General features: G+C 39.5%; 3 protein-coding genes across 4 annotated transcripts in view; 2 read left to right on the forward strand and 1 right to left on the reverse strand.

Annotated features, from left to right (window-relative positions):
• Positions 1-175: 175 nt before the first annotated feature.
• LOC118275160 (uncharacterized) lies at positions 176-11890 on the forward strand. Its single transcript, XM_050697008.1, has 14 exons — positions 176-370; positions 552-686; positions 967-1033; positions 2348-2523; positions 3659-3832; positions 4688-4830; positions 5411-5538; positions 5794-6151; positions 6605-6773; positions 9092-9227; positions 9713-9898; positions 10247-10392; positions 11176-11321; positions 11792-11890. Exons 1-13 carry the CDS (start codon positions 253-255, stop codon positions 11316-11318), a joined length of 2079 nt encoding a protein of 692 aa, XP_050552965.1. The 5' UTR covers positions 176-252; the 3' UTR covers positions 11319-11321; positions 11792-11890.
• A 552-nt stretch (positions 11891-12442) lies between these two features.
• On the reverse strand, positions 12443-21629 carry LOC118274482 (coiled-coil domain-containing protein 63). 2 transcript variants are annotated; one of them, XM_035591979.2, is made up of 10 exons: positions 21550-21629; positions 18872-18994; positions 18308-18502; positions 17511-17650; positions 16873-17047; positions 15880-16059; positions 15271-15421; positions 14645-14816; positions 13787-13925; positions 12443-13279 (listed from the first exon to the last, which is right to left on the reverse strand). In XM_035591979.2, the coding sequence occupies exons 2-10, from the start codon at positions 18983-18985 to the stop codon at positions 13166-13168; spliced, it is 1380 nt and encodes a 459-aa protein (XP_035447872.2). In that variant the 5' UTR covers positions 18986-18994; positions 21550-21629; the 3' UTR covers positions 12443-13165. The 2 variants fall into 2 exon arrangements, with proteins under 2 accessions (XP_035447872.2, XP_050552966.1); XM_050697009.1 differs by lacking the exon at positions 21550-21629 and adding an exon at positions 20076-20314.
• A 268-nt stretch (positions 21630-21897) lies between these two features.
• The window catches only part of LOC118274481 (bicaudal D-related protein homolog), a 124718-nt gene continuing 119541 nt past the window's right edge, over positions 21898-27074 (forward strand). Inside the window, exon 1 of the mRNA XM_035591972.2 lies at positions 21898-22652. Coding sequence (XP_035447865.1) covers positions 22209-22652 — 444 coding nt within the window. The 5' untranslated portion in view covers positions 21898-22208. The remainder of the gene's footprint in view (positions 22653-27074) is intronic.

A 27074-nucleotide genomic window follows, 5' to 3' on the forward strand; every position in this document is an offset into this window, starting at 1 on the left:
AATGGAACGCACAACCTAACGGATTTCGATGGAGCGCGTTCCAAGTATCAAACATTTTTATATTTTAGCAAGAATGTATCTTGTATCTCTGTCATGTTCCAGTGAATGAAAGAGAAAACGTGTGGCACATTCGTTATCACATGAATTAAAACATGGAACTCAAATTCGTTATGTCAAATTTGAATTTAATGTAAACATTTATTTGCGAAGATTTTAATTTTAAGTATAAAAAGTGAATAAAGTGTTGTAAAAATGGAAGACTTCGATGTATTTACAAATGAAATTAACTTTACAAAACCGTTATTCAAAAACATATTGAATAAATATGTGAACGATGTGCCTTCAACTCCTAACGGACCGAATTATCAAAGTAAGTTTTGTATAAACAATTTAATAAAATAAATATTTTTATTATTGCCCAATGAAGTGATTAATCTATAGGAAATAAGTAAACAGTGTAATGGAGTAATTTATTAGTGGTTGTACACAAAAGGCCTTTGTTTCCATTCTTTTATGATGTAGTTGTGATAATTATTTATTCTTTATTCAAGGTGGTAGGAAACTTATGGCTGAGGAATGTCTAGCGAGTAGTGATGACGTCGGCTGCGCATTCCATTTGAGTGAGGCAGCTTCAGCGTCTTTGAGGACCATGGCTGTTTATAGAGATGAGCAGTTGAAGGCCGCTGGTATGTTTATTTTAAATATTCTAATAAGTAATGCCTACCATATTCGCACGGTTGGCGCGGTGATTAGGCAACTGGTTGCCGTGCAACGTGTCGCGGGTTCGATTCCCGCACGTAGCAACTCTTTGTGTGATCCACAAAATGTTGTTTTGTGTCTGGATGTCATGTGTATGTGAACTTGTATGTTTGTAAACGCACCCACGACATAGGAGAAAATCCTAGACTGCGGCAATGTTCTTTTTGTTTTTAATTATAGGTAAATATGTTTTTCTTAATGTTTCAGGTAACAAATTGCACAAGATCACAAGTTACATAGAGCCTGTCCAACACATGATAGATGCTAATCCTATGTAAGTATTTCTTTTGTTATAAGTCATTGACTAGACACTGAGTTGTCGAAGATTATTCATCATCTTGTATTGAATATTATACCCTTTGCGCTATAACAAGGTGCGGCTGACAGATGCCAGTATGACGTTGACGTCTCTCTTTAGGGATGGACATTAGAAAAATCTTTTTTTATCGCTATCGATACTCGCAGCATACATTTAATTCTCTTTAATTTTTTTATTAAATGTGTGTTATTTAGTTGTGCAGTGTAACTACGTGTATATACTTGTCAAAATAAATATTTTATGACCGAGCCCTGAGGTGTTTCAGAGTTTCAGTTTTACAGAACCGTGAAGAATATAAGTGTATATTAGTTTGTATATGTTACTAAAGCAACCACGATCTTTCAGATTAAGTACCACCACGCATTATCAAAGGCGCCGGAAATGTCTACTATATATTTGTGCTCTGATAAAGTCACTGTGGTTCGGGCAGAGAGAGCCGCGTCTACAGTAGATTTACCCACATAATTAAAGGTTTTTTAAGAGTGATAATTGAACGACGCATGATTTTCGTTTTATATTCAAATTGATAATTGATACTTGATAAATTCAGTAATTATAGATTAGAGTCAATCTAAAAAAACATCGACTACCTATCCATCGTAGCAGTACATCCCATCACTAAACACGACTATGGATTTACGTTATACGCATAACACTTTACTTTATTTTTGATTTCATTAGATTTTATTTAAAGACTAGAACATTCCGGTTGGATTTAATTTAATTAACTACACTTCCGAATGATATAACATAATACGAATGTGATACAGTTAAAATACTAAGGCATAATTTTTAAATCGCAGCAACTTTCAAGAGTGATACGAAACGTTACTGAATCTGTCAGCCGCACCTTGTTACAGCGCATAGGGTATAAATGATGAATTTTACTGAACCAGTTAGAACTAGGTAGAATCAAATGTTTGAACATATATTGGGAATGTCTCAACTAATTCAGATTTCTGTATTAATTTGTATTGTCGGAACACAGATTACAAGAGGCACTATGTATATTCTAGTGTCTAATATCAACCGGCAGACAAGAGGTTGAATCTAATCTAGTATTATTGGACTAAAATCAAATAGAGTAAATAGACATAGTCTGATTATACTATCAGTAGCATTTTGAAGTAAAATCTAAGAACCCTAGCTTCTTTTGAAGATTAACTATGACTACCGAGGTCTATTGATTTAATACAGTACATACTTCTAAGCTAGATCTTTCACATTCTGTCACTACATAAAAAAAAAAATATTATTTTGACTTTCCAGACCAAAGAAAGAGAAGAAGCTCCTAGATCTACTATCAGAAGGCACAGACAACATTAGCAATGTGTTGCAAACTCTAGCAATAGACAAGGAGGTGCCATTCCATAAGAGATACCTTCATTTCTCGAAGGAGAACAATGTCGACAACTTTCAGAAGATACTGAAAGAGTTACCTAAAGGTATTGTAGTAAAGTTTATTTTTAACTGGCTTCGGGACTATAATATCGCCTGCATGAAAATAAAGTTTAACTCCTATGGGATATATCAGGATAAAACATACTCTTTCCTATTCCTTCCTGAAAAGTAAACTGTATAAATATGTAAAATCTATGTAGGTAGTAGTTTCAGAGCCTATTTTTTACATGACCTCAAACATCATACTAGGATTCTCTTTTATGTTATAGGTTTACTATGTCATACTAGGATTCTCATTTATGTTATAGGTTTACAAGCACAAATCATAATTAAGGGTGCTTTTACAAGTACAAATCAAAATTATGGGTGCATTTACAAACACTAATCATAATAAAATTATGAGTGCATTTACAAGCACAAATTATAATTATGGGTGTTTTACAAGCACAAATCATTATCATAGTTTTTATTTAGTACAAACAAATTAATTACTCTTGATAAATTCAGTAATTATAGATTAGAAGTTAATCCCGAATTTTCCGAGAAAGATGACGAATTTCATCATCCATACGAATTACGAACATGACAATGACGAATACGCCAAAAACAGCAGTTATCTAATTTGGTGCAGTCATGCAAGAGTTACGTGTCACACAAATATTTCGTCGTCTCAGTTTTATTTTAAACTGATGGTGAATGAAATTAGGTCACTACACTTCTCATATTAAATGATTTATTTTTAGTATGATTTGCTTATTCATTCTATGGTTTGTTGGTATAGAAATTACAGAAATAAATTCATGGGTCTGTTCTAACACTCTCATATAAGTATCTGAAATCTAACAGATAGTTCATACAAAAGGTTCTAATATATGTTTCATTAAATAAACGAGCGTAAACGAGCAGACGGATTACCTGATGGCAAGCAATCGCCGCCACCCGTGGACACCCGAAACACCAGAGGCGTTACAAATGCGTTGCTGGCCTTTTGGGTTTAGGAATTTAAGGGTTGTTGGGGAATTGGGTTGGGATAGGAGTAATTTGGTTTTCAGTGAGGCCGTGGTGGTATCATTCCAGTCGAACCGGCTTATTTGTGCCGAAGCATAGCCACACTTCACAAATTTAATGTCTCTAGAAGTATTTATAATAATATTTTTTTATTATATTATCTAATTCCAGAATGGACCATAATCCAATTGACTGTTCCCTACAACCCCAATGAGAACTTGAAGCCGCTCCCGGAGTATAGGACAGAGGTGGACTCTTTGTACCTGAGTATGTTCACCAATGACTACCTGGAGGACGCTGGGCTGGGCCCTATGACGGTGCATGTACCTGCTAATGTTACTAAAGGTAAATAAGACCTAACATATTATAACTTTCGTGGGACATACTGAGACGTTTACCATACCTGAATTGCATAATGAGTTGCTCAGAATTTTTGCTCCTGACAATTACTGTCGCAACAGAAAGCACCAGTTGTTTGCTATACCATCTTGCAGAACAGTCAGTAGGGCTAAGTCTCCGTTACCGCGCACTATGAAACTTTTAAACCGATTCCTGGATTCAAAGCCGGAGTGTGACGTGTTTTCGAGTGAAAGAAGATTATTTTTGTTGGAATGCGAAAGAGATGGATGAATGAATATTTAATAATTAATATTTATATTAATTTTCTGATTTTTATATTGTTAAATTTTTGTAAGGTGTTGAATAGTGTCATTGGCTTGTACCGTTCTATTCAAATAAATAAATAAATACTAAATTAATTAGGAAGACAGCGACTGTCGCGCTGCTACTATAGCACTACTACTGCTACTGTACTGTACTGCTACTGTAGCGTGTGTCGCGGAATGCTGCTCATGAATATGAGCCTAGTATGGGTTGAAACTAGTCGAGTAAGTATTACGTGAGTAAGCCGAAAAACATAAGACCTAAGATGATTTAATTGGAGTTGAAGCCAAAATCCTTTGCTTAGCTGTTTTTTTTATGTTATAAACCCGCAGTGCAGAGCAGACGGATCACCTGATGGTAAGCAATCGACGCCACTCGTGAACAACCAAAAGACCAGAGGCGTTACAAGTGCATTACCGGGCTATTGGGTATTAGGAATTTAAGGATTGTTGGGGATTCGGGAATTGGGAAGATTGGGAATTTGGGCCTTTGTGCTTACACGACTACGCTAAAATGTTAACCTTTTATTAATTTCAGAAGGAGAAAAGCCTCTATTTACCGAGTTATTCTCAATATTGGACGAGAACTACAAGACTATAGACAACGCTCAGTTTCTGAACAACAAGCGCCTTGTACAGAACTATTGGAGCAGGCGGGAGGACATCGACTTGCGGATGAAGGTAAACATACCTTATTTTCATTACATTATGGTTTAAATTTAAATGATCCTGGAGTCCTCCTGCATTCAATACAAAAAACAAATCTACAAATGACAGTTGGCTAGGCAATTGGTTACGCACTGTGTGATATGTCACGAGTTCGATTCCTGCACTGGGTGATTGGGTGTGATGTGTACGAGAATAGAAAAATATAGGAGAAAAGACCGGCGAAGAAATATTGTCTGAGATTTTTACACGTTTAAAAATAATAAATGTTTGCTTTGAATGCCGAATCGTCGAAAACGCCGAACCTTAAAAAAACAAAATTTCTCAGTAGTAGCACGGAGTTTGGAAATGGGCCCCGTATGTGGCAATAGGCTCACTCCCTATTATATGGGACTAACAACACAAATGGTGATAAGTGTGTGTATATTGCCCTAATGTGCACTCTGCCTATCCCTTCGGGGATAAAAGGCGTGGCGTGTCATAATAATAAGTAACGTTGCGTGTTCAGTTTCTTTCTGCAACTAGTGGTGTATCAATGCTATAGTTAATAGTTACGACATAGTCTACTATTATATTTGTTTGATCTCGCTTACAGAGTGTGATAAATGTGATGGACAAGGAGTGGCTGGGCGGCTGGGGGTGCTTGCTGACTGGTAAACTAATGGACAAGAGCTGGAAGGAGAAGATCGTCAAATTGGTCGACAATGCTATATTGGATTGGGGGTGAGTGACAGAACACCTGATTTATTTTAAAGGTTCGCCTTTTGCTAATTGAAATTGAATATCTATTTTCGTATAGAAATCAAATCAGTAGTCTTAATATCGACTAAACTGCTACGATTATCTAGAAATTTAAAAATCTTCAGAAGAAAAATCAAATACGAGTCATATCTCAATATAATCGTAAGAATAAATCTTAGTAAAAATTAAATCTAACTTTAATACAATATTAATGTGTTTTAAATATTCCTTCCACAGTTTCATCAGGCTAACACAAAAACAAAAAATCTTACTCTACAACCTAATAGAATGCAGTCCAGTGTTGCAATCACAACAAATTAAATCCTGTATCCGAAGAATATTGACTGAACATGGCAACACTGAAGATGTCAGACAAGTTTTGAATCCAGAATGTGGCAGTTGCACCAAGGAGTTTCGATTTTTAAACGAACTCTGTTTGAAGTGTTTGTCAAAGAGCTTTGAGAAGTTACATCATTTTAGTTTAGTCGATGGTATCAAGGCGTTTTCTCAAACTGCTTCAGTAGTCAAGGATGGTGATGAATGGACAGGTTTGAAGAAGGCTAAGAGGCATCCCGTTATCCTTATTGTTGATGAGGTGAGTTAAAAACATTACGAAAATTATAATTTCGATTGTTACTTAGATATATGTTTCCTATCGTGGGGGGGGGGAAGGGGGAAGTGGACTTATTCAATGACTCCTCCGGCCTCTTGGGGGAGGCGAGCGAGAGTCAGATTCGTACTGACTAAAAGCCACCCCGTCCCTACTCCTGCTTTTAGCTAGCGTTAGCCGTACACGTAGAGCACTACCTACGCTCCTGTTATTATGTAAAAATAAAAACAAAACTTATAAATTGTTACTAACAATTTCTAAAAAATATTTTTTTCTTTTTCGTCTAAGTATTCCAATAACTAAGTATTTAAAAATGGGAAGAGAGCTGCGGGTATTCACTATATCACCGACTTAAAAAGGAGGAGGTCTTATAACTTCTTACTTATTTACGTTAAATCTTGAACCACTCTCTCAAAATAATATCTCAATAAATTTCAGAGGCTGGACACATTTCCCTGGGAAACCCTGCCTATACTGAACCAGCACCCTGTATCTCGCATGGAGAACATCCACTTTCTGTACTACCTGTATAAAGTGCACGAGAAGAATATTGTCGACGGATACTACGCGGCCAAGTGCGAAGTCGGCAGATATGTTATAAACCCAGGTAAATTAATAACTAAGGAGGAGGCTTGGCGCGTGAGGGAACAAACCTCCTCACGCCCCAGCCGTCGCGTGACACTTCGGGCGTCGGTGATCGCGGGACGATCTCCGGCCACTGTAAGTGCGGGTCTGCGGACGACGAGCAAGGGTAGCTAAGCCGCCCGACCAGAACCAGACCCGTGCGAGCGACGCCGAGCGTTCCGCGCCTCAAATAGCTATCAGACCACCACAGATGGGGCTCAGTAGGGCTGATCCTCCAGCCAGTATGAATCGCATGTAATAGGAATGTTGCGGGTAGGAATATGGGCGGCGCTGATCGCTTACCATCAGGTGATCCATCGGCTCGTTTGCCTCCTATTCCATAAAAAGTAGATATACTGCCATTCATAAGTTACAATTTCACATCATGTGCTGATCAAAGAAATTGTGCAAAGATGGTCAAATGTATTCAAACTTACATCAACTAGCCAAAAATCTACATTATTCTTTACATTTATGCCTGACTTCTAAATGTACATACATTATACTGCAACTTTTGCCCGACTGCGCCAGAAGGAGGGTTATGTTTTTCGAGAGTATGTATGTATGTATGTTTGTATAACTGTTTGGCACGCTCTACAGCCTAAACGGCTTGATGGATTTTGGCTTGAGAGGTGTCGTTAGATTCGTATTTACTGTGAGAGTGACACCAGATATATCAAAATATAAAAATAATGAAACTAAAAGAAATAATAATAAAAAAAGGTAATTTAAAAACTAAAAAACCCGCCTGCGTTTCTTTATTTGAAAATGAAAAAGTCGGGTTTCGGATCCGTGTGGGAATTGCTCCGTGCGGGAATTGCGCTTTGCGGGAATTGCTCCGTGCGGGAATTGCGCCGTGCGGGAATTGCTCCGTGCGGGAATACAACCGTGCGGGAATTGCTCCGTGCGGGAATTGCTCCGTGCGGGAATACCGCCGTGCGGGAATTGCTCCGTGCGGGAATTGCTCTGTGCGGGAATTGCTCCGTGCGGGAATACCGCCGTGCGGGAATTGCTCCGTGCGGGAATTTATTCGTGCGGGAATTCCTCCGTGCGGGAATACCGCCGTGCGGGAATACAACCGTGCGGGAATTGCTCCGTGCGGGAATACTGCCGTGCGGGAATACCGCCGTGCGGGAATTGTTCTGTGCGGGAATACCGCCGTGCGGGAATACCGCCGTGCGGGAATACCGTCGTGCGGGAATACAACCATGCGGGGATACCGTCGTGCGGGAATAGCTTTGTGCGGGAATCCCACCGTGCGGGAATAGCCCTGTGCTGGAATACCGCCATGCGGGAATACCGCCGTGCAGGAATACCGCCGTGCGGGAATACTGCCGTGCGGGAATACATCCGTGCGGGAATACCGTTGTGCGGGAATACTGCCGTGCGGGAATACAGCCGTGCGGGAATTGCTCCGTGCGGGAATTGCTCCGTGCGGGAATTGCTCCGTGCGGGAATTCCTCAGTGCGGGAATACCGCCGTGCGGGAATTGCTCCGTGCGGGAATACCGTCGTGCGGGAATACCGCCGTGCGGGAATTGTTCTGTGCGGGAATACCGCCGTGCGTGAATTGTTCCGTGCGGGAATTGCCACGTGAGGGAATTGCTCCGTGCGGGAATTACGCCGTGCGGGAATTGCTTCGCGCGGGAATACCACTGTGCGGGAATTGCTCCGTGCGGGAATACCGCCGTGCGGGAATACCGCCGTGCGGGAATTGCTCTGTGCGGGAATTGCTCCGTGCGGGAATTGCTCTGTGCGGGAATTGCTCCGTGCGGGAATACCGCCGTGCGGGAATACCGCCGTGCGGGAATACCGCCGTGCGGGAATACCGTTGTGCGGGAATACCGTTGTGCGGGAATACCGTTGTGCGGGAATACCGCAGTGCGGGAATACAACCGTGCGGGAATTGCTCCGTGCGGGAATTCCTCCGTGCGGGAATTCCTCCGTGCGGGAATACCGCCGTGCGGGAATACTGCCGTGCGGGAATTCCTCCGTGTGAACCAACTTTTCGACATTCACTCAAAACCTCGCATTTGGAAATTAAGAATTGTACCCATTCTAGAACCGTAGTCGGGACCCATTCTAGAAAGCCAGCCGTATGTGCCCTTACTAAGTCTTCACATTTAGAATGGGTCCTGACTGCTTCAATTTATGATGACTTTCTTGTTTTAGGGTTTTTTCATATTGATATTATAAAGAAACGCAGTCGGGTTTTTTAGTTTTTTAAATTACCTTTTTTTATTAAAATTTTCAATGTTACTGTATTGTTATAAAGTCTAAAATAAAATGTTTTGTGTTACAGAAAAGAACCTCGATCGCATGGAGAATCGTATGACGTCGTTCGTTGAGTACTGGTGTCCTGGTTGGAAGGGCCATGTAGGTGAGGCACCGTCGCCTGCAGACTTCATCTCGCATATCAGTGAGGCTGATGTTTTCTTGTGAGTATTATAGTAATTATTTTGTACTACTAACTATTGGTAACTAAGATTACTGCGCGTTTAATGCCAAGTCAAAGACTTGGTTTATAAATGATGCTGTAATCAAACAGCGAGTTCGGCATTCAAAATTCTCACTTATCAGACGAAAAGCATCATTATACTATCATAGTTAGGGTGCTGGTTCATTTTGTGTCGTCTAAAACTAGTTTAGAATTAAATCTTTTTTGATGACGTATGAAAGTAGAAAAGGCTACCCCAGCTTCTTTGAGGCAAGGCTTGAATCACTTAGTGGTTACTATCTGTTGCTATTAAGGAATTATACTAAGTGCGTGATGATTATTTTACGGTGCGTCATATTTGGCGAATGAGCTGCTTGCGAAGTAGTGGATAGAAGATAGGAAGGTAACGCTTGTTTTTACAGAAGTTGGCAGAAAAGTACTGCAGTTCATTATGTACATTTAGTAACGTTTATATCCTCCCCCCAGATACTGCGGGCACGGCGACGGCTGCCAGCTGGCGGCGGGCGGCGGGGGCGCGGGGGGCGCGGGCGTGGAGGGCGCGGGCGGGGGCGCGCTGGTATTGCTGGCGGGGTGTGGCTCCGTGCGCCTGCAGCAGCCCGCGCCGCGCGCACCGCCCGCCGCCGCGCACCACCATCTACACATCGCTGGCTGGTACATACACTGCTTTTTATTTTTTACTATAGGAAAATCATCTAATGGACTCTCCTTAGGTGACGCGAGAGGGAGTGTCAGACCTTTATCGACTAAAAACAAACCTACTTCGTGCTGAAACCCCAGTAGCACGCTAAGTCCGTCCCGATCCAGTAAATAGAATATTTATTAGTTCTAATCGCCAATTGAAATAACGATCGTATGAATTCATTATAACCGCTAATCAACGCCTTTAGCAAAATGTTCTATTTTGAAGACCTTTCTATGACATAAAAATATTTTATTACCACTCACATACACAGTAATTTTACACCAATACGTATAAAAGTACTTTCTCTCCATCCCCAGCCCAATGGCGATAGGGATGCTATGGGAGGTAACCGACCTGGAGGTGGACAAGGTGATCAGCACGTTAGTATCGCTGTACGTGCCGTCCGACGCGCCAGTACCCTGGCAACATGTCGGGAAGGCCAAGTGGAGTAATCGAGTCCTAGGTGAGTCACACTACTTGCGCTAATGATGGTAGAATTTGCGCTATATGTTTTTAGTTTGCGCAACTCATCTTGTAGCTTGCGCAAAACGTCTCAAATTTTTGCAACCATTAGTAACTCAGCTAATGTGTTTCCATAGCTATCGATAGTTATTATCGAATGATACCTCACAAATCTATTTAAATAAAGTAGGTATCTTCGATCAATTTAGCTTTTGTCCGCTGAAAGTTTAAAAAAGAAAATCAATATTGTCATATAATGAAGCTTTTTATCATTTTTTTCTTGCGATGGAAATCCTGATGGACTTTCCGTCCCGTTCCCTCTCCCTTTCAGCCACTTCCTTTGTTAATAATACAAAGTATTTTATTTAGTATTTAATGTACACTTGAGGTTAAGAAAAAAGTGTTCTGTATCTGTAAATGTGGACGCGAGTCGTTCTGTCGACCGATTGCGAAGAAGTGAAGAGCGCCGCCGCCGCTCGCCGCGCGTCGGCTGTCTTCCCCGCGCCCGCACCTCAGCCGCCGCCGTCGTCCTGCATGGTCACGCGGTTGATGCGTGAACATCCTTTGCCAACATGACTTGTTCACAGAAGGAAGCGACTCCGTCCCATGCACTCTCACTGTCGACCATAGCTTGTATAACAGTCAACAGTGAGAGGGATCAACAGTGAGAGGACATTTCATTAACTCGCATCGAATCTAAACTCAGTAGTCTGAGTATAGAATCGACCACAATCTAGATAAAAACCCTGAAACATTAAACATAATTACAATATAATATTTGCAGACACATCAGTAGAGAATGCAGGCGCAGTACCGTCGGAGCGTGATTTACTCCGCGCAGTGTGTCGAGCGCGGGGCTCGAGTTCCTACGTCATGATCGCATGCAGCGTCGTCGCGAGGGGACTGCCGCTGCGGCTGGGAGATTGAGCGGTATGTATTTATGTAGTAGCGTTTTTTTATTTTATTTTGATGTCTATTTAAAACTGTTATACTTAATGTTGCTAATTTTACTACATACGTGTAAAGTATACAAGAATTATATCATAAAGAATTGGTGTAAATATGCTTAATGGACTTGAAACACACACTGTTTTATGAAACTTGTACTTGTACTTTCTAATAAACTATGACACGAGCTGGGACTCAAACAGCGACGTCCGAATTATCGTGTCGTTTCTCTATCAAGAATAAACTTTCCTACTTTATATGTTTAGAACGCTGCGATGGCTCAGCGCCCGTGTGGCCGGCTATGCGTCAAAATATTTGCGTTGCAACGACGCAACGCACCGCAACGCGCCGTGTGGACTGGCTCTAACTTCGATCCGCTTACTCCGATTCAAACCTGTCAGCGTTTGCCAGTCTGTCTCATTATTAACTTGAAAATATGTTCATTGTTCCAGATACGGATCATTACACGCAGAAGCAGACTGATAGAAAAGTGTACATACTATGCAATTAGTTATTATTTAATTTGTAAAATATATATAGTATAATACGTTTTTTCGTGTTTTAATTATATCCCTCAACCTCTTTACGTTGCTTGTGATTAATTTACCAGTACCCTTAGTATGAGCTTGTGTAACGTTTAAAGTAATCGAAACGAGAGCGTGTTCGGCGCTGTGATTGGTTAGTTCAAGGAAGCTGGCCAATCAGAGCGCCGAACGCGCTGTTGTTTCGTTTTCGACCTAAGATCTTTATTTTGTCAATATTTATGTTTTACAAATGAATATATTATATTATATTCTATGTTAAATGTAAAGCAAACTCATATACTAAGGCTACAGAATACCATATTTGGTAGCACCATACTGGTATCAAACGTTACATTGGTTAGAAATTCCATTACAGATCAAACAATCTTATTTATTCTTAAGTTTTATTTCGGAGATTCTAAAACTAGTGTGAGCTCAGATTTATACTTCTAGACACATTTAATTCTAAAGTGATGATACATTATACAGGATTTTTTTTAATAACTAATCAAGCCACCTAAACTAAACCATTAACAAGTACTTTTGAAATATCAACAAATAAATAGTCTGTCAGTCTGTCCGTCAATGAAGCTAGGTGCTCGTTCCAAATTGTAGCTTTAAGGTCTCAGCACACATATGGGATCGGAAAGGGATCGTAACCGTAACGCCTTTCGCCTCGCTGTCAACCAGGCGTCAACCTACCGTATGCACGTAACGAAAGCGTATCAGCAGCGCCTGTACGTCAACTCGGCTACGGCTAGGCGACACCGACTAGACTAACACGATAGTTAGTCGGTACGGAGAGACGTAAGCGCGGGGACGGAGAAACGTAAGCGTGGGTACGATGAGCCGTAAGCGCGGAAATTCAAGTTCGGAGCCTGTTCCGAGGCGAAGTGATTACGTTATTATTCCGATTAGTGTGCGTTGCAGTAGGGAGTTTAATACAAACCATTCTGAACGGCTCGAGGCGATACGGTGACGATCCCTTTCCGATCCCATATGTGTGCTGAGACCCTTAAATGGAGAAGAACGAGCAAGATTCGTTACTAAATCCAAAATCTTTGGATAAGGGTGCTTTTCCGCCAGAGATATGCTGCTACGACGTACATTTAAATTTTTTGGAGAAACTGGGACTCAACAACACAATGTCACGCCTTTTATCTCCGGAGGAGTAGGCAGAGGTGGACGTTACGGCACGTAATGTCGCTATTGACTGGGACTAATGTCAAAAAAAAAATAGATTTTAATCGATTTTCGATAGAGATTGGTTATAAAATGTGTATGCGTAATTCACGAATGCATTTACGCCTGTGCAGCGACTGAGTCTCTAGGCCGGGCAGGCGGCGCAGCTCGGCCGCGGCGACGTCGAGTCGACGGTGGAGTACGCTCCTTGGATTCCGTCTGACGCTGGATCAACTGAAGAAGATACATGAAGAAAGTTAAGTATGTATACTATTTAAAAAATGCCAGTGTTTCAAGTACGAGTAGTGTAGTTACAGGCACGTGTTAAGGCACGTGTGAGATTAGGCTTGCTTTCTTTAGAAAAATCCCTTTAGTTGTGTTTAAAGGACTAGTAAAGAACTGTTAAAGAATGCCAAATTGGCATTAAGTTCACCATTGTAAAATGTACCTACATAAAGTGTAAAATAAATAAAGATACGATAAAAAAAATGCTTTTAGGGGCTGGTTTCTACATAGTAATTTTCCAACTTCATAATCATATGATGTTGCAAACATCAGCAGGAATTAGATAATTTCATCAGTTGGATTATTAGTTATTAGTTTTTCATCAATTTGTTGCATCACGGTGGTAGTTAAAAATCCTATTTAAGTTTGGGTGTATTCAAAACCACGCCCACATTTGCATAGCCATTCAAAATTCAACCATAATTCCTACAGAATAAAGTTAACTGTTGAACTCACCTCATCAATTCTGATGATCTCAATGATCTCGAGTACTTTCTTCTCCAAGCTCTTGATGTAGAGGCGAGCGTTCGTCACGTTGATGTCGAACGGTTTGCCCAGCAGCTTCAGAAGTGGGAGGGAGTCACATTCTGATGTCCTGTGGAAAGATTTGTTGTGGAATTATGATAGATAAACTGAATGTATATAGTGTTGTAAGATGTGAACCAATGTTCAATAACAACAAACCCAGTAATACTTTGCTATACCGGGGAATCTAACTCGACACATAGCGCGGCAGTCGCGCTTATGGCCTTGTATGTAAGTTACTTTGAGAATATTTTACAGAGACCGAGCGGCAGCATCAGTCAAAGTTCATTACCGGAGTCTACGTTTCCTGATGGGTATAACCTGGGTGTCTTCAAGGCTCGAGTGAATAGGTTGTTTATGGGCAGAAGTGTACCATCGCAGGTCGCATCATCACATACCATCAGGCGAGATAGCGGCCGTCGACCCATCAAATGTAAAAAAGCACTCTGACAGAACTGATATTTTTAAGCTGCGATCTCCAATTTGCTTACCAAGCGTGGAGATTATGACAATCCCTCTAGTGTAGAGGAAGTCCAGCACTGAACTATCCGGAGCTGCGGACTAGCTAGCGTGTGTACCGGGGTTCCGTCTCGAAAAGCAGGAGTTTTTACGGGGCGGTTTTTAGTCAGTAAGATTCTGACTCTCCCTCTCGCCTCGCCAGAAGGCATTGAATGATATTCCCGCTCAAAAATGCAGTGAAAAATTATATGCTGTTGCTGTTGAAATCACCCAAAGCAGTCAAGAGAATTGTATTCCATTAAAACACTACAAACATATAGTTGTACTAACAGCGCCAACGCATGTATTTGCTGCAACAAAGTGGTGAGAACTTGCGAGCTTCGTTCACAGATGGCGCGCGCGTCGGCCGTGGCTTGTCGCTTCTCCTCTAGAGTACTGCGCAGTGACTCGATGCTGTCCTGCTGCTGGAAGAGCTTCGCTTGATGCTTCGCGGTTTCTTCCTCTGTAAAAAGAAGTAGGGAAAGAATTTAATGGTGTTTAGAAAATAAAAAAAATTGAACAAGGCTTGACCAAAGCAAACAGAATACAATAAATTTTTAGTTTTCATTCCGTTTGTAATGTATTTTTGATTGGTTGGATCATTCGCGCCGGCCAATCAGAGCATCGAATGCGCTCTCGTTAGTTTTCGTTCAACGTAAAGAAAACTCGTACTAATAGTACAGTGCATACTACTATAAAGAAACATAACGCTTTGGTTGTTTTATGTGAGTTCCATGTTTATTACACAGTCCCAGATGGACTCGAAAGTAGTACATATTTTCTCCATTAATTAATTATACGTGAGTAAACCGAGTTTTATTTTTATTTCATGTGTACTGTTGTGGTATCACTCCGGTAATACAGTCTAACCGAGCAATTCGTATCAAAGTATGGTTCTCCTACTACACAACGCTTACCAATATTAGCCCTCAGCATCTTGACGTTATCACTGAGGTTCTTGAGCTCCGTGCACACCTCGTTGATGTAGTTGAACAGGGCGTAGTTCTCCTCCTCGCGACGCGTGAACTCTTGGATCAGTTTGTCCACGTCGTCTTCGCCGGCAAACTCCTGAAATTGTAGATAAGTATGTAAGAGTCGTAGCAATTGGCGGTCCATTGGCTCTGCCTACCCCCATGGGAGACAGGCGTGAAGTTATGTATGTAAGTATATAAGTACGGATTATGTAGTATCCGACAGTTTTCTCCATTAAAATTTGTGTGTTAAATAAATAGTTTTAGATATTGGGTGTTTAGAACTAATAGTTTAACTGACTCATTGGTCGATTGGTCGCAAGTTTGACTGCTGAGCTTTCCGGGTCGTACCAAAATTAAGGGTGTTTTAGTTAGAAAAAAAATCTTTATGAGTTCGGTATTTGCAACTGTGCCCGGTATATGACAATAGGCTCACCGCCTTACTTATTACAACTTGACTGGTAAAAAGTATGTTACATTATACCATAATGTGCATTGTCTTTTATCAGTTAAAGTCGATATTCCTTTGACCTGCTTTGACACAGTTTCCCTTACCTTCAAGGCATCCAGTATATTGACGTAGTTGTTGTAGATCCTCATCTCCTCCTCCTGCTGCTCCAGTTTCTTGGCCTCTGCCTTGGCGTCTGCCGCCGTCAGCCGCACCGTGCCCTTCGTGCGGAGGAACTCTTCCAGCTTCATGCTGTGGTCTAACTGGCGTTGGAGCTCTCGGACCTCCTGTGGTGTAGAAATTATACAATCTATACTAATATTATAAAGCTGAAGAGTTTGTTTGTCTGAACGCGCTAATCTCCGGAACTATTAGTCCAAATTGAATAATTCTTTTTGTGTTGGATAGTGCATTTATCGACGTAGGCTATAGGCTATAAAACATCACGCTATGACCAATAGGAGCTGAGCAGAGCGCAGCTATTAATTATAGATTTTTTTCTGTACGGCGCTTTGATTGGCTGACTTGAATAAACCAACCTAACCTAATCAGAGCGCCGAAGAGGCTTTTGTTTCGGTTACTTTTAACGTAAAGCAAACTCATACTAAGGGAACTGTGTACGTTATTATTTTTGTTTTTTGTACGTTACTGTTACTGAGGCTTTTGTTAACTGATTCTTTGATGCATTGAAAATATGTACTAGTGATCATTTAGTGCAGACGTAAAAATATCGAGGCAGGAGAACTAGGTATCGTGTTTAATTTTCAGATCGTAGCAGTGAATGCAACAAATAAGAAAGAAAAAGTTGGTATTCATTTTAACATATTCCAAGAGATAAAACATGATGCATTCGTAATTTATTAGTGGAATAACAAGCCTTATGAGCCTCAAATCCGTTAAATATTTTTTTACACAATTGCCATTTTCAAATTGCATTCTAACTACAACTTCCGGAGCTGCGAACCACCTAGAGGCTCGAAAAGCAGGAGTTGGAACGGGGTGGTTAGTCAGTAAAAGTCTGACACTCCCTCTCGCCTCGCTCAAGGCGGGAGAAGCCACTGGACGATTGTACCCCCTCAAAAAAAACTACAACAACTTACCAAACAATGTTTCCTATAATCCGTAGCTGCCTTCTCCTTGAGGGCATCTAGCTTGGAGCACCACTCCTCGCGCTGGTCGTACGTGGAGATGGCTTGCTCCAGCAGTTCTATGATCATCGCCTTGCCATCCATCAGGCGCTTGAGCTGATTCTTCCAGTGGGTGTTGAAGAATTGCCTGGACTCAGGGAAATCCATTAGTATTTGTGCTAGTTTATTGGTTGGGTAACGACAAGTAGGTTTTAAGTGTGGGAGAGCTATGCTTTGGCACGAATGGGCCGGCTTGACCGGAGTGATACCACGGCCTTGTGTTTAGTTGTGTGAGTGAAGTTACCGGAGGCTTAATTACGCCCCTTCCCAATTCTCCAACAGCCCTTAAATTCCTAACCTAAAAAATGCCGACAACGCATGTGTAACTCTTCTGGTGTTTTGGGTATTTAATGGGCGGTGGCGATTGCTTATCATCACGTGATCTGTAAGCTTGTTTACCGGCTTATACCATAAAAATAAAATAATTGTTCTTTATCGCGTTTAAACCAACGAACCAACTTAGATAATGTGTATAGATTATAGAAACCGCAGTATAAAAAGAACTGTTATAGCTACGAAGCGACTTGGTATAAAATAGAGGAAGAACTCACCGATCTCTCAAAAGTCTATCGATTTCCAGCCTCATAGAGTAATTCTCGCTGTTGACGGTGTTGAACTTCTTCATCGCAGTGTCCAGTCGGTTCTCCAGCTGACTGATCAGTGTCTGACCGGTTAGGACATTGGAATACGCCTGGAATAGAGATAGCTTCTGCAAGCGGCTTCGCTTGTTTCCGTCGGATTAAAAGTTGTATCCATGATCTACCCCTGTTCCAAACTTCATCCTAATCCCTTCACACGTATTGACGTGGTTGACTAACATACACATAACATCCGAAACACGCAATATTCGCATTTATTATATTAGTAAGATAATAGAAGACCCAATCCTCGCACTTGGTTTTATTCATTGCGGGTGTCCATGAGCAGCGTTGAATGCTTAGGCTTACCATCAGGTGAATCCTCTGTTTTTATGCCCTCTATACTAAGCTAAGAAATTTTCTATTCTTTTTTATTTTATTTAAAAAAAAACGTAGTCCCACACGATTTCCCTTGTTTCGTAGGTGCGTACATACAAGTTCACATGCACATGACACTCAGACTCAAAACAACAATTTGTGGATCACACAAAGAGTTACACGATGTACGGCAGCCAGTTGCTCAGCCACCGTGGCAACCGTGCAGTCATTTTATTTTATGAAACTTTAGTTTGTGTAGCTCTAAGCAGATAATCCGTATTGAGCAAGAGTTATAAGCATGAGCAAGAGTAAATAACTTACTAAAATATCAATTTTTCCTTTGTGTGAGTGAATAAAGAAACTTTTATCTCGAAGTGGAACTTTCTACTTACAATTTCTGTCCCCATCACCTTGGACCTCAGCGACTTGATTTCCTTCTGCACTTGTTTGAGCAAGAAGTTCAATTCCTTGATAGTCTCCCGATGGTCTTTCACCTCGGTCGAATACTTCTCGTGGTCTTTCAGAAGAGCAATCAGCTTCTCACGACTTTTTGCGCCTTCCATGAGGTTGGAGGTGCTTTTGGTGAACTGTGGAAATAATAGTAAAAGGTTTTACAATATGAGACCCAAATTATCTTTAAACGATAACATAAAGAATCAACGCTTTCATTTTATTCATTTTTCAGATTACATTTCTCCTTATCGATTGACAAGGATCAAAATGTCCCGATCCGGAGCTGCGGATTACCTAGCTGGGAATTTAGCAGTGTTGTTGGGGAATCAGGGATTAGGAAGATTGGGAAGTCAGTAATTGAGCCTCCGGTGACCTACTCCCTCAACGAAATCACAACAAGAGCGGTGTTTCACGTCAGTCATCTGTGAGGCCGTGACATTACTACGCTCAAATAAAAGGCCCATTCCCAAAATGTGTATTCGTTAGAAGTGTATGCACAGCACCTTGAGTTCCAGCATAATCTTCTCCAGGTCAGCGTTCAGGGTGTTGATAATGTTCTTCTGCATCCTAAGGGTCGGCTGCACGCTGCTCAGCACTGTAGCACGGTCTATCTCCATCACTCTGAACTGGCACAGAATATTTTTTTTTTAATATCACATCACATTTTTTTTAAGATTATCTTTAATAACCTGTGTAGCTTGTGTAGACTGTGATGTGCAGCTTGTGTAGACTGTAGACCTCATTTCTACATACTAATAGCTTGAACAGGTTTCATTTGGCTATTCATTGATGCGTTAGGCCCTCTTAACTCATGTGACTTAATAAATAAACTGTTGAGTTTCCTAAATAAATAAAATAAAAATAAAATAAACCGTTTTTAAAATACCTATTTTTTTAATCAAATAGATTTCTCTTATTGATCGTTGCGTGCAGTTGTTGCAGGCTTGCAGCAGTTTTATAGCTTTCTTTCATTTAAGAACTATCCAACAAAAACAGAATCATTGAATCCGAATCAGTAGTTTCGTTAGAAATTTCGTTTAAATGCGTTAGCATTTAAACAATAAAAACTCATCAGCTTTACAATATTACTAGGTAATCTAAAATTCGATCCGATTTCAGCAAAAAGATTAAATACAAAAAAAGAGTCGATGCTTGTTCCGGATATTTATTGTATTTAGAAAGGCTACATCACGCTACGACTAATGGGAGCTGAGCAGCGAGAAAAAACGTGTAGGACTAGCTAGCCATTAATTAATATTAATCTATTATATAAAAATAAGTCGGGTTTTCCTTCCTGACGCTATAACTCCAGAACGCACGAACCGATTTGCACGGTTTTGCATTCGTTAGAAAGGTCTCGGGCTCCGTGAGGTTTATAGCAAAGAAAAATCAGGAAAAAATTAAGAGAACAACAAGAAATCAGGGAAAGTTAATGGTGGCGAAACGGAATTCGCCGGGGTTTGCTAGTATTAAATCTATACTAATATTATAAAGCTGAAGAGTTTGTTTGTTTGTTTGTTTTTTTTGAACGCGCTAAACTCTGGAACTACTGGTCCGAATTTAATAATTCTTTTTGTGTTGGATAGTGCATTTATCGAGGAAGGCTATAGGCTATAAAACATCACGCTATGACCTATAGGAGCCGAGCAGAGCGGGTGACACCGCGCGGAAGTAGCTAGTAAATAATATTAATTAAATTATAGTTACCTGTCTCTGCAACTTAGACAGTTCATCCTCTGCAATCTTTTCCATCTCCATATCATCAGTGGGTGCTATTAACGCCGCCATGTTGATTTATTTCTCACAGAAAATCTTTTCTCTCTGAAACCTTCGAGTAAGTGTTTTCAGACTGTATTTTCAGCTGTTTCAGTGTACAGTTGGGTCGATATTGTAGCTCGGTTACGGGACAGGCTTAACAAGTTTATGAGTACGATTTTAGGGTTCCAAAGAGTATATTTGAGGCTATATTTTCTTTTTGTTTGAAATGGGGGGTAAACGAGCAGACGGGTCACCTGATGGTAAGCGATCAGCGCCGCCCATGGACACCCGTAACACCAGAGGAGTCACAGGTACGTTGGCGGGCTTTTAAAAGGGAATACGTTCATTTCTTAAAGTTCCGTTGTTTGTCTGTCTATTACTAGACGGTATCTCATGAACCATGATAGCTAGATAATTGAAATTTCGACATACATACCTTCTTCTTATTTTAACTTTTGGGACTTGGTTGGTTTTTTATAAGTTATAAAGGTGTTATAGTGTGTTATAAAGGTGAATAAATATTTCAAGCTATTTGTACAGCACGGTTAGTACAGTAGGGAACAGGCTGCAGCGCAACGTGTCGCGGGTTCGATTATTATTTTCTTTAAGTAACCCACATTTTTTTTCTGGAGAAAATCCTACAGTTTTTTCTTTTTCAACTTAAGTTCGTGTAAGAATAATATCAAAAATCAATTCGAATTTTCGCAATATTTTTATTGACCAAGGTAAACATGCATAAATCCTTTTACAGCAGCATTAATATAATCTGTACACTTACAAGTAATTTGACCATTCGACGGAGGCTGCTTTAAAATGCCACTCAACACTCAAATCAAGGCCCACTTAATAAAAAACTCGTTTCATTTTAGATGCGAATATTATAGGATCAGTGTGAGATCATTTCCTGACGTTAGCAAACAATAAAATAAAAATAACCACCTTTTTTTCCAAGTCGGTTAATAAATTGTTTCAACATTATTTTGTTTGACCACTCTCTTCGTATCACCTTGATAATGTTGCTGTCCTTGTCTGGCACGTGACGTGTAACGCTACGTTGGTGTTGCCGTCTCGCTTTGACGCACGTGTTGATACACCAAAGATTAAGATTGCAGATAGGTTTGGTGGTGATTTAGTTTTTTTACCTACTGCGGTGAAGCAAAGAGGAGGATTATATTAGATGTCTCAGTTTATAGTGCACTAGCTTCTACCAGTGTCTTTGCGTAGCCTATGTATTATTCCAGACCATAATCTACCCCTGTTCATAGCATTCCGATTCAAACGTCATTATCAGTCGATTAAATATGGTTGTGTTTCAATAAATAATCATACAACATGAAGACCCTTCCCAGTCTTTCCACATCCTTAGTTCCCAATTCTAAAACGAAAAGAGGAGCTATTCTTAAAATTGTGCCGTATTGCTTACCTGTGATCCGTCTCCTCATTTGCCGGCTTATCCCATAAATATGCTCTGTGCAGTAATCATAATCCCCAATTGCCTTAACTGATTCTAGGTGAAGCAAGAACAACAGACCTCTTAAAAGGATTCGGCTAATATTGAATTGAAATATTACATTTTTAATATTTCTGTAAATGACTTATCATCAATAATCGAATTAGAGGTTGAATGACTAATATTGAAACAGTAATTAAATACATATTACTGTTTGTTCTTTGGTTTTGTATTGAACAACGTTTTGTATTCTACCCACCTGTCCGGCTCAGCGGCGTCATAGTCTATGGCGGCGGCGGGTTGTGCTACCTCAAAGGTTTCGCAGGCAGTCTGTTGTGTCCGCACCGTTGTCGAGGCAACATCTGTGCAGCGTGCCGTGCCTTCCCGCGAGTGTATCGACATAACAGTGCAGTGCTGTGAGTGCCAGTGCCGGAAATGTTACTATTGTGATACACCAATTGTTATAATGGCATTAAAAAAGGATTTCGACATAAACAAGAACATATTCAAAATAAAACTACCGAAAACTGTCAAGTTCCAACAGGCTATCGACAAAATATTCAAAAAGAACAACTACACCAAAATAGTGCAAAGTTAGTTACACTAGTTGTTGTATAGACTCGTCCGATTAAATGGCCGGTGAAGTTAGTGCAAATATTAGTAGAAGTAGTAAAGATAACACCGAGCCCGAGCCACCAGATCGCAACAAGTCGCCCAACTTTATAACAGACGAAACAGAGTTTATTGGAAAAGGAGATATAAGGACATCGACACCGGTCAACAAACACAGACGTAGTAGAAGTAAGAGTGGTACCAGGAAGACTCCGGTGCCGCTTAGTTTTTCAGACGAACATTTTTATGAGGATTTAGAAGCGTATGTTAGAGAAATGTCCGCGGCTAGGCAAACAAGTGCTGCCATGGAGGCAGGGCAGGAGCAGGATCTGTGGGCTCAGCTCCAGCAGAAGGAGTCCGACCTGCTGCTGGCGGCAGAGCTCGGGAAGGCTCTCCTCGACAAGAACGAGGAGCTGAAGAAAGAACAGGAGCGCGTGACGGAAGAGTACTCCAAAAAAGTAGAGGTGAGTCAATCAATTTCACTATTTGTTACCGATTCAAGCACGCGATGTGCACTAATATTTTTGCGGTCGTTCAACGCTTGCTGCAATAGATTTTGAACTGTAATCTAATGTTTGTAAGGTTTAGTTATGTTATTGTTGCGTCCGTTCCATTTTTTAGAAAGACTGGCCGGTCTGCGGTTGTTGGAATTGTGCAATTTATACTCTTTGTTTATGTCCTTTCATTTGTAACGTTATTTTAGTGATACGTTGGAACACTTTCATTAAATAAAACGTTTGTAATTAACATGTATGTATGTAGATAAAATAATAATTTTCGTGTTCGTGTCAGTAAAGATTTTGGGGTCATGACCGCGTTTGCAAAAAGTGAAGTTTAAGTATCAGAAACTAAAATGATCAATCATTTAGATGGACACCCATTTACATATAGTTAAAATAAAATTACCATCAGCTTGTCAGTAAAAAAATGTTTATTTGACAGCATTTTTCGCAACATCGTGACACATGATTTCGTAAGCTTAACATTGTACTTACGATATCAAAAAATGAATGTGCCAATCCGTGATGTACTTATTGTACTTAATTATCGGATTGTACTTATTTTACAGCAATAAGTAGGTAGGTAGGTACGTATTGCCAAACGGCTACTTTACATAATTTCTTATTTCAATTATTCTTTTTATATTTAAGACGTAGCTACTTACTTATAGATTGGATTGGATTTGATTTTTATTTGTTTTGTCTCAAACTTCGGTCTCAAACAGGAAACCTAGTTTTGGTGTAATAGTGGTAATAGTCCGTAAGAATTTTCCGGTTTCTATAATGCAATACTATTGCTTATAATAATATGTAAAAATACTAAAAATAATAGTTTCTGCCAGCGGCTTCGCCTGCGTTCCTATAGGTTCAAAAGTATTCCATCAATCAAGTCAGCTCATACCCTGTATGTATACCAAATTTCATCAAAATCCGTTCAGTAGTTTCAGCGTGATTAACTAACAAATATCCAAAGAAACTTTGATATTTATAATAGTTATTAGTGTGATACCTCTTTGGGGATAAAAGGCGTTACGATGCTTTTTTCTAATAGTTGGAATCTGAACAGAACTAAACTAAAGATAAAATAGTTTTATATGAACTAAGAAAAATACACACATGTACTTATAATGAATCGATCGATTATCATATTTTTTATTTAAATGGCGGAACAGTCACGATTATTTTTATTTTATTATGATGTGATCACGTTTTTCTTCACCATGTCGATTTTCATACATCATAGGTAAGGTTCATACGGCACGGACGTAAAACAGTCGTGATGGAATTTTGTATACTACACTTGGGTGCAAAGAAACGGAGCCACTTACGTTATTTGGCATTTTAAAGAACCCTTAATAACTTTTAAAACAATACTCGTGTAAAAAATCTCATTCTAAAGGTAATTAAACTGTCTGTAATATAACATAGATTACCAATTAATAAAATACATGTACCAGAAAATATTCATCAAGAAATTAAAAAGAAAAAACGCCGCACCATTTATTTGCACCCAAGTGTATATGAAATTTGGGATGAGATAAGTACTCGTTTTTAACACCATGACGCGTATTCTTTGAGAAATCAGTCGTTGTTTATTTATGTCTTGTAAAATGTTAGTGAACCTAGGTGCTTGTTCCAAAGTTCACAGAAAACTGACGTGAAACAACGCTTGCGTTGTGTTTCGTTATGAGTGAGGTTAGCGAAGGCTCAATTACCCCCTTCTGAATCCCTGATTCCCCAACAAACCTTAAATTCCTAACCCCAAAAGGCCGGCAATGCACTTGTAACGCCTCTGGTGTTTCAAGTGTCTATGAGCGGCGGCGATTGCTTACCATTAGGTGATCCGTCTGCTCGTTTACCGGCTTATTCCATAAAAAAGTGTATCTTCGAATGGAGAAGAACGAGGAAGAAACTCCATCGTTACTCTTTTCAAAAATTAATGTGTTTTTTACAATCTCTCTGATACATAATTTGATAATTTACGGGAATCCGGGAAAATACTTCGATCCTTTGTCTGTCGGGAATACCATCTTCATCTCCGTGATCATCACACTGTTTATCACCGACATGTTTCTCTTATCTAATCACTATCACTAAAGTATTTCATATAATCGATATCGTACTGAGATGTACCGGTGCCCCAAGGTGATGCTGTGATACTGATAACAGAGATCAAAATATGTACCTAACTCTTACATTTGTCGAATTGTTTCCTACTCGTAGTTAGGTATGGATTCTAGAACAATGCCTGGTTCTACGTACAGTGATGGTTTCACAATAGGGAGATATAAAATAACTGATGAAAAGTGTGTTACGTTTTTTTTTAAACTTAGCCACTAAGATTTTCTCCTGTGTCGTGGGTGCGTTTACAAACATACAATTTCAGATACATACATTATATGACACCAAGACTCGAAACACAGAATGACTCCGTGCGGAAGTCGAACCTGCTAAACGTTGCCAAGCCACCGCACCAATACTGTAGTTATTCAATTTAACATAAGGTCTATTTTTATTATGAACAACCAAAGTGTAAATTTCCCAAAATGCGTTTCGATTTCTCAAATTATAGCTTAAATCGAAGCCTTAAATAGATGAGTGCCTTCTGCTTTTTCCTGGAACATGTGATAAAAAGAATAATAAAGTACCTGTAACTATCGATTTTTTGTCCTCTGTCCTTTCTATTCTAGAAAATCATTACCAAGGCGACACGTTGCCCTTGGTACGACGATAAACTATATAACATTCATAAAAATAATATTAGATCATCATGATAAACCACCACGCCTACGACTTTCTATACATACACAAACTGATGACTATGTCCCATGAGTAAAAAAGCCATACCTAGAACATATTACTAACTATACAATATATCTACTAACAAAATCAAATACAAGTTATATTTAACCGATTAACAAAACTCAGGTGATAGATTTGGCACAAAAAGTTCCTTTTCTTAAAATTAATCCATTGCCAAACTCCCCAAAAGCGATACCAGCGCCATCTGCTCACAATAACTCTTTCATCGTGCACTTTTTGACCTGTGTTCGTTATTGTGTGAACTAAGGTATATATGGCCATAAGAACATGCCAATAAAGTGTGAAACGATATCAGAACTTGCACAATATGGAATTTTATCTGGATCACCGCATTGCAGATAGCTTGACATACAATAGAAATATGTGTCTAAAACACACTTTACAAATATCGACTTTATTCATTTAACTTAAGCTTGTATTTCGTTTACGCGTTAATAATGCTATAATGTCAAGCGTTTTATAGCTCACGTCAGCAGCAAGACTGTCACGGGCCTACCTATTCTGTTCCTGATTTTAGACGTGATATTTGAAAACAAACTTTATTTTTGTAATGTCAAAGTTTACTTTACCATGCAATCTAAACACTTTTATGGCTCCTAAAATACTGCTAATTGTTCTGAAATCGACTTTAATTACTGTTTACTACAGTTTATATTTGTTTTTAAACGGAATATGACTTCCGCATATTTAGTTTTTGCATACGACGCGTTGCTCTCGTTTCGGAGATTTGGTGACCAAAATACATAATTAATGTTTTGTTGTATAATTATTTATTTTTAGCTGGAACTTAGTAACCGATTACCGAATCGATTTTAATCGATAATTACGAATACATTTAAAATAATTACCAATACATATAAATACAATTAAAATATATAATTTCTATAGATTTTTTCAGATCGATTCTGAGATTTACTAGGTCCTTCACAGAATACTAGTTCAAAATCTATTTATTAATTTTCTACCAACCTACTTATTGTAATATTTTGTCTGTTCTGTATCCGAACTATACACCACAGATAGATCACCACAGATAACCTGTAATTTGCCTCACTGTACTGTTAATTTTAATATGTGTTATTATAGTATCTCTGTTGGTTGTCTAATAAAAAAAGAATTGAAAAAAAATATAAAATCGAATAGCCGATAGTCGGTTTGTGCCCAACAAATCCACCTGACTGTTGGCACCGCTGAGAAAAGGACAATAGTAGTTCCCATAGAAAAAAAAAACAACAAAGATACCGTTTATGAGTAATAATTATTCTTATTCTATTACTACCCTTTGTCATTCTAACTTTGTTGGACTCCCAGATCCTTTTTTTTACATTTAAGTCATAAAGTGCTCTTACTAAGGTCCTTTTTTGTCTAATTTGTTGTGGTTTAACTATACAAGGGTAGTGCAAATGTAACTGTCCTTTTAAAAGCACAGTTACAGTTATATTATGCCATGGCGTCTACTTTAATTGTGTTTAGCTATTGTATTAAAGGACTTCTGTACTTTGTTTTGTCCTTTGGTTTGAAATGCTAATGTGTATTAAAATAAAGTAAATAAAAAGTGAATAC

This window comes from Spodoptera frugiperda, chromosome 11 (assembly GCF_023101765.2).
Source record: "Spodoptera frugiperda isolate SF20-4 chromosome 11, AGI-APGP_CSIRO_Sfru_2.0, whole genome shotgun sequence".
Lineage (NCBI taxonomy): Eukaryota > Metazoa > Arthropoda > Insecta > Lepidoptera > Noctuidae > Spodoptera > Spodoptera frugiperda.